This window comes from Coffea arabica, chromosome 8c (genome assembly GCF_036785885.1).
Source record: "Coffea arabica cultivar ET-39 chromosome 8c, Coffea Arabica ET-39 HiFi, whole genome shotgun sequence".
Taxonomy (NCBI): Eukaryota; Viridiplantae; Streptophyta; class Magnoliopsida; order Gentianales; family Rubiaceae; genus Coffea; species Coffea arabica.
The window spans coordinates 19,480,952-19,489,036 of record NC_092325.1 but is presented as its reverse complement, the minus strand read 5'-3'; the positions used below and the strand labels follow the sequence as shown (position 1 = coordinate 19,489,036).

Below are 8,085 nucleotides of genomic sequence, written 5' to 3'. Positions count from 1 at the left end.
AAGCATTGGAAGACGCCCGCTCACAATTGAAGAAAGAGGCCACAAAGACCGAGAACTTGGAAAAGGCATTGAGTGCATTTGGCCAAATCCAAGATGAAATTCGGAAACTTAGTATCGGGAGTTCTAGGGAGTCCCAACACACTAAACTAGCTAGACATGAAGACTTTGTAAGAATGGTCAGTCGAACCATCAATGAAATTGTAAAGAAGGATTAAGCTTATCCATGATTAATGAGAATTCCTGTTTTTATATTCACTTACAGGTTTGAAAAATGGGATTTACCCCGAAGGCTTGCATCATGCTAGGCCTACCCTTGGCACAAAAAGGGCTCCCAAATAGGACATGCATCCGAATTATTTTATTTTTTACTAACTCCTGTTTTTTTTTTCTTTTATTTTTTCTTCTTTTTTTGGCAACAGTCAATCAAGAAGGGCATCTAATAAGGGTTTTCTTACGTCTCCAGGTAATATTTAAATATAGCTACCCGAAGAAGCCCCATTATCACCCGATCGCGTAGCCGAGCTTCGAGGGAAAGTGTAAACATGAGTACCCATCCGGAATCATCTGAAAGGCCCGCAACATCATCAACTGATTTGGCAAATCTGGGAGCTCAGCTGAGCGAGGTTCTCAACCGGTTTAATGAGCTAAGTGTTGAAATGATGGCCCAACGGCATGTAATCGATCAATTGGTAGCTAGTGGCGCTAGCGGTGAGCAGCAACATGCACCCTTACCCCCGGGCCAATCTGAACCAATACTCTTACCATATGCTCAAATCTCGGTTTCTTCACAAGCTATGAATCCACCCGAAGAAACCTTTACTTATCCCACTCATGGCCCACCACCTACATATGCACCTCACATCCAAACTAATCCTCCTCAAGTCCAAATTTCCCAGAATTATCCGCCCATTACTGTGAGCATGCCTTTCGAACCACAAGGACCACATTATTACGCCACCGCTGAACCATTCACCCTAGATACCGCCGTTCAAGGGAAAACTGAAGTTGGGGGGTCGTCCGTGCCCGTGGACAAGAATTTACTAAAGAGATTGGATCGGTTCGAGGAGTTTATAAGGAAAAGCCAAGGTGTGAGCAAACAAGGAGGTTTGGACTACAACGAGCTGTGCCTGTTTCCGGATATGCAGTTGCCGGTGGGTTTCAAAGCACCCAAATTTACCAAGTACGACGGAACGGGGAATCCCAAAACCCACCTTCGGATATTTGCAAACAAGCTGGGAAGACCAATAGACGATGAGAATCTGCCAGTACGCTTATTTCCCGAGAGTTTAGAAGGCGACGCGTTGGATTGGTATTCCACTTTGAAGCCTGAAGATATGAAATCTTGGATGGATTTATCGACTGCTTTTGTGAGGCAGTATGAATATAATTGTGAGCTCGCTCCGACGAGGACCACATTGGAGGGGACCAAGAGGAAGCCATCGGAGGACCATAAGACATATGCGAAGAGATGGAGGAAATTGGCCGCCAAAGTGGAGCCGCCTATGACTGAAAATGAGATTGTTCGCACGTTTATTAAAGCTCATGACCCACCCTACTTTGAAGAGATTTTCCGTATGACTGGGTGTTCCTTTGCTGAAATTGTTAACAAATTGGAAGAGTATGACGAGTTTATAAGGGCAGGCAAGATTGTTAATGTTTCAGCTTTAAAGTCACAGTTGGAAGCTATGCAGAGTCAGAGTGGCAGTAGTAAAAAGGCTCAATTTAAGAAGAAAGATGAGGAAGCCTCTTTTGTCTGGGACCAGGGTTTTTCTTCTCGGCCTAGATACCAACAAAATCCCACCTACTCACCTTGTTACTTATATCAACCACACCCACGCCCTGTTTACAATACCACTATCAACCACCCCCGTCCTCGACCAAATTATCCAAACACACCATCGACGCCATTTCATGTTTCCCCACCAAACTTGCAAATTAGACCTCGCCCTCCTTTTAACCCAAGACCTATTCCATCTCCTAACCCAAGTTACCAGTACCAACAAACTCGTGACACCCAAAATCCAACTCCATACCGAACCTTTACCAATCTAGGTCGACCTGTTGACCAGTTATATGAGCAATTAAAAGCTGCTGGGAAGATTGGTACGGTACCCCCTAAGACCTATCCCAGGGGATTTCCCCCTGGTTATGATCCTCAATCGTTTTGCGCTTATCATTCGGGATCCCCTGGACATCCGACGGCCAATTGCTGGGCACTTAAGCATAAAATTCAAGATATGATTGATGCTGGAGACATAATTCTGAAAAGGAAAGATGAACAAGGGCCAAGTGTTAGCAACAATCCTTTTCCTCAGCACAAGGATACTGTGGGGACTATCACCATAGAGGAAGGGATTGAGGACCCTACACAGTACATTGTAGACGAGGCCGAGATCATGGGGGTCATTGGAGAACCGTTTATATTGGAGGAGGAAGCCTATAAAGTTGAAGAGAATACTGATCCTTTTATTTTGGAAATGATACCCTTCGAATGTGAGCCTTCGGAACTCGTGGTACTTGAATTGCCTGAGCAAACTCCTGTTCTTAATTTACAAGAGGTCCCGTGGAATTATAGCGAACCTACACTGTTAATTGGAGAGAAGAAGGTGCCTAAGAAGGAAGTGGATGCCATCACTAGATCAGGGAGAATCATAGGGGAGCCTGCAGTTGATGAGTCCTCAAAAGCAAAAGAAGGTGCTACACCAACGAAACCCATAGTGACGGATGAAGAGGCTTTTAATTTCCTTAAGATGTTAAAGAAGAGTGAGTATAAGGTAGTCGAGCAATTGAACAAGATGCCCGCTCAAATTTCCATGTTAAATCTGCTCTTAACCTCGGAACTTCACCGAGAGGCCCTGGTCAAGGTCTTAACTGAGGCTCAAGTGCCTAAAAATATTCCAATTGACAAATTCGCCAATGTAGTTGAACATGTTTTGGCTTCCAGTCGGATTTCTTTTTCTGATGAAGATCTAACTGCCGAGGGGATTGGACACAACAAAGCTTTGTATATCTCAGTCCGCTGTAACGGGAAACTCTTGCCAAAGGTTCTGATAGACAATGGCTCCGCTCTCAATATCTGCCCTTGGGATACTTTGGTTAAGTTAGGATTTCAAGAGACTAAATTGCGGCCGTCAACCACTGTGGTGAGAGGATTTGATGGCGCAAAAAGTGAACCAATGGGGGAAGTGGATTTAGTGATCGAAATCGGACCTGCCCAGTTTCAGGTCATGTGCCAAGTCATGAATTTTTCAAGTGTTTATAACATTCTCCTTGGACGGCCTTGGATTCACACCTCGGGCGCTATACCCTCTTCACTTCATCAGTTGCTAAGGTTTGTGGTGAATGATCAATTGATCACAGTTTTTGCAGAGGATGATTGCACAATGATTGTTAACTCTGGACCAAATGAGGAGGATAGTAAAACATCTCTGCTTTCTTCTCATCATGTGGCTGACATTGTTTCCGTAGGATGGATATCTAAGGAGAAGCCCGTGGCGGAAATGAATCTGCCAGAAGCTAGTGTTATGATGGCTAAAGAGATGATTCGAGGAAGATATGAGATGGGCAAGGGCCTCGGGCGCAACCTGCAGGGAGTTTTGGAGCCAATAGAACTTCAAGGAAAGAAGGATACTTTCGGATTAGGGTTTCAACCTACTGCCAGGGATAAAAAAGAAATGATGAATCGTAAAAAGGCGGAGAAGGAAGGAAGGCAGCTTATCATGAATATCCCACCATTGTATTGTACTTTTCCTTACCCATCAGAGGTGATCAAATCTGAAGTAGACCCGATCGAGGAAGTGGAGGTTGGGTTATCTGAGCTATTTGTGGGGGTTATTTCTGAAAGGGAGCCGTTGGAGGACCCAGGATTTCCAGAGGTGCCTATTGAAGCAATGAAGAACTGGACCCGTGATCCTCTTCCCTCCTGCAGGGAATTTCGGTAAATTAGGGGATTGCCTTTGGTCGACATGAGACAAATCGTTTATACTACTTATCTTTTGTCTTTCAAGTTTGTAAATAGTTTTCAATCAAATGCTTTCCAATGCAAGTCTTGCGTTAATTTTCTTGTTAAGTAGCATGTCATGATGTTATCCTTTACTTTGAATTTCAATGAAATGCACAGTGTTTATGGCCCAAATGGATTTGACTTACTTCCTATTGTACTCATTTCATTTTTTTTTCAGATGGCCAGAAATAAGACACATTGACCCTTTGGATATCACTATTCTGGAATTTGATGATTGTAATCTCGATATCTCTCACGAATTTGAAATTTTGGAATCAGAAATTCAAGACGAGAGCGATAACGAGGAAGAATCTGAATCTTTATTAAAGGATTTTGAACAATATGAGGAGAAATCCAAACCGAACTTAGAAGAAACAGAAGCTGTAAATATTGGCACTGAGACTGAAGTTAAGGAGATAAAAGTTAGCATTCATTTGAATAAGAAACAGAGAAAAGAGATGATTGAGTTCTTGACCATGTTTCAAGATGTATTTGCCTGGTCCTATGATGATATGCCAGGAATTTCAACAGATATAGTGGTCCACCGATTACCGACTGATCCAAGTTTTCCACCAGTAAAGCAGAAACCTCGCAAGTTTAAGCCGGACATGAGCCTCAAAATTAAGGAGCAAATCGAGAAACAGCTCAATGCTAGAATTATTATGGTGTCTCATTATCCCATTTGGCTTTCAAACCCTGTACCTGTTCCGAAGAAAAGTGGAGAAGTGCGAGTATGTGTCGATTACAGGGATCTTAACAAGGCCAGCCCGAAAGATGATTTTCCATTGCCGAACATTCATATTCTTTTGGATAATACTGCAGGGCATGAGATTGAATCATTTGCTGATTGTTTTGCTGGATATCACCAGATCTTAATGGCTGAGGAGGATAGGGAGAAAACTGCTTTTATCACGCCATGGGGGACATTTTGTTACCGAGTAATGCCGTTTGGACTAAAAAATGCAGGCGCTACTTATCAAAGGACTATGACCACCCTTTTTCATGATATGATTCATAAGGAGATGGAGGTTTATGTGGACGATATCATTATCAAATCCGAGAGAACGGAGGATCATTTGATTGACTTGGGGAGGTTATTTGAAAGATTGAGGAAATATGATTTAAAACTAAACCCTGCAAAGTGTGCATTTGGGGCCCCTGCCGGAAAGTTATTGGGATTCATTGTCAGTAAGAAGGGTATTGAGATAGATCCGGCAAAGATTAAGGCCATTCGTGAGATGCCAGTGCCAAGAACGCAAAAAGACGTGAAGAGTTTTTTAGGAAAGATTAATTTTATTGGGAGATTCATTGCCCAATTGACCCATACGTGTGAGCCTTTGTTCAAATTATTAAAGAAAAATGTGTCCTTGCAATGGAATGAGGAATGCCAGCAAGCGTTTGATAAAATTAAAGATTACCTGTTGCACCCCCCGGTTTTAGTGCCACCCAAACCCGGGCGACCTTTGATCATGTATCTGTCGGTGTTGGACGAAGCTATGGGGTGTGTATTGGGACAACATGACGAATCGGGGAAGAGGGAGCAAGCTATCTATTACCTTAGTAAGAAGTTCACTGCGTATGAGGCCAACTATTCTTTTCTTGAGAGGAGTTGCTGTGCTCTAGCTTGGGCCGTCCAAAAATTGAGACATTACTTGCTCAGTCATACTACTTACCTTATTTCCCGCTCCGACCCTTTGAAATATTTGTTGGGAAAGCCTATGCCGACGGGACGTATGGCGAAATGGCAGATGATTCTTTCGGAATTTGACATTATTTTCACTACTCAAAAGGCCATCAAAGGCCAGGCTGTGGCCGACCATTTAGCTGAAAATCCGCTGAAAGATGACTATCAACCACTTCACACTTATTTTCCGGATGAGGAGGCCTTGTTCGTGGGTATAGCAGAAGATATGAATGATCAATGCCCGGAGTGGAGGTTGTTCTTTGACGGTGCATCAAATTCCTTCGGGGCCGGTATTGGAGCTGTTCTAGTATCGCCTGAAGGAAAACATTACCCTGGTTCGGCCAAACTCCGATTTTCCTGTACTAACAACATGGCTGAATATGAAGCTTGCATTTTTGGGTTAAAAATGGCATTAGAAATGGAGATTAAGGATTTACTAGTATTCAGTGATTCAGATTTGCTTGTACATCAGACTCTTAAGGAGTGGATTACTCGGGATTCAAAGATCTTGCCCTATCATTGCAACTTACTGGAGTTAGCCAATAAATTTAGGAGTTTGGAGTTTCGGCATATTCCCCGTGTCAGAAATGTCTTCGCCGATGCATTGGCCACTTTATCTTCAATGATCCAACATCCGGATGAGTTAATAATTGAACCCATCCAGATTCATCTACAAGGGAAACCTGCTCACTGCCTAGTTGTGGAAAAGTCTTCCGATGGCCGTCCCTGGTACAATGATATCAAGGAATTTCTCAAAACAGGATCCTACCCATCTGGGGCTGATATGACTGCCAAAAGTTTCTTGCGTAGATTATCATCTAAATTCTTCTTGAATGGAGAAGTAGTATACAGAAGAACGTCGGATTTGGGCCTTCTGAGGTGTGTTGACGAAGATGAAGCGGAATACCTGATGAAAGAAGTACATAGTGGAGTGTGTGGATCACATATGAATGGCCATTTATTAGCAAAGAAGATCATGAGGACTGGATATTTTTGGCTTACTATGGAGCATGATTGTATAGTTTTTGTTAGGAAATGCATCAAGTGTCAATTGCATGGAGATGTTACGCACACTCCCCCTACAGAATTACACAGTATAACTGCTCCTTGGCCATGTTCGATGTGGGGTATGGATGTGATCGGAGCCATTGACCCTCCCGCTTCAAATGGGCATCGGTTTATTCTGGTGGCAATTGAATACTTTACTAAGTGGGTCGAAGCTGAGTCTTATAAACATGTGACTAAGAAGGTGGTAACAGACTTTCTAAGAAAGAATATCATTTGTCGTTTCGGAGTGCCGGAGACATTAATCACTGATAATGCCAAAAATCTCAACAATGACATGGTGGATGGTTTGTGCGCACAGTTCAAAATCAAGCATCGAAACTCCTCTATTTATAGGCCACAAATGAATGGAGCAGTAGAGGCTGCGAATAAGAACTTGAAGAAAATAATCCGTAAGATGATTGAGAGACACCGTGATTGGCATGAAAAGCTCCCTTATGCGTTAATGGCATATAGAACTGTTATTCGGACTTCTACTGGGACGACTCCCTACAATCTCATGTATGGAATGGAAGCGGTTTTACCAGCCGAAGTCGAAATCCCTTCTTTGCGTATTTTAATGGAGGCCAAACTGGAGGAGGCTGAATGGATTCAACAACGTCACGAGCAGTTGTCTTTAATCGATGAGAAAAGGTTAAATGCCATTTGTCATGGTCAATGCTATCAAAAAAGGGTAGCCCGTGCTTACAATAAGAGGGTCAGACCACGGGTGTTCACAGAAGGAGATAAAGTGTTGAAACACATTTTGCCAGCACAAGAGGAAGCTAAGGGGAAATTTGCACCAAATTGGCAAGGCCCTTTTATTGTCCAGAAAGTTTTGCCCGGAGGAGCGCTCATTCTTGCAGAAATGGATGGGCAAGTGTTCCCTCAACCAATCAATTCAGATATGTGTAAGAAATTCTTTATATGATAAATGAAATCTTCCTTTTAGGGTTAATGTAAGGAACGGATTAAAAGTCAGGCCTTCTTCCTTCCCAATCAAATATTCTACCCCTAGTTGTCCCTTTTGAGCCTTCAGAGCAAATTATTTCGTTTGGCATCCCCTGAGAATCGCAAACCCCATACTGGGGCAAGTTTGAGTCGAAAAAGCTAAGAATGAGAAAGAAAGGAAAAGAAGAGAAAAGAAAAGAGAGGATTCAAAAGGAAAAGCTATAAAGGAAAATGAAAAGAAAAATGAAAAGAAGAAGATCTCGATTGAGAATAACTGGGGCAATTATTAGTAAGGTTAATTTGAAAAATGCGATCTCAGATCATTTAAACCACACTTGAAATCCACTTTCAAGCCTTAATCTTTTCTAAGCACCCCCACCAGACCCCATTACAAAAACCTAAA

The 8,085-nt window shown here is 42.6% G+C and overlaps 1 protein-coding gene across 1 annotated transcript; it reads left to right on the top strand.

Annotated features, from left to right (window-relative positions):
- Positions 1 to 542: 542 nt before the first annotated feature.
- On the top strand, positions 543 to 7,662 carry LOC113711265 (uncharacterized). The gene is made up of 2 exons (XM_072062681.1): positions 543 to 3,906; positions 4,283 to 7,662. Exons 1-2 carry the CDS (start codon positions 543 to 545, stop codon positions 7,660 to 7,662), a joined length of 6,744 nt encoding a protein of 2,247 aa, XP_071918782.1.
- Positions 7,663 to 8,085: the final 423 nt, after the last annotated feature.

Coding starts and splice junctions, on each gene's coding strand:
- LOC113711265 (XM_072062681.1), top strand. CDS start 543: ATGAGTACCCATCCGGAATCATCTGAAAGGCCCGCAACATCATCAACT. Junction 3,907..4,282: donor AGCAATGAAGAACTGGACCC/GTGATCCTCTTC, acceptor TTTTGGAATCAG/AAATTCAAGACGAGAGCGAT.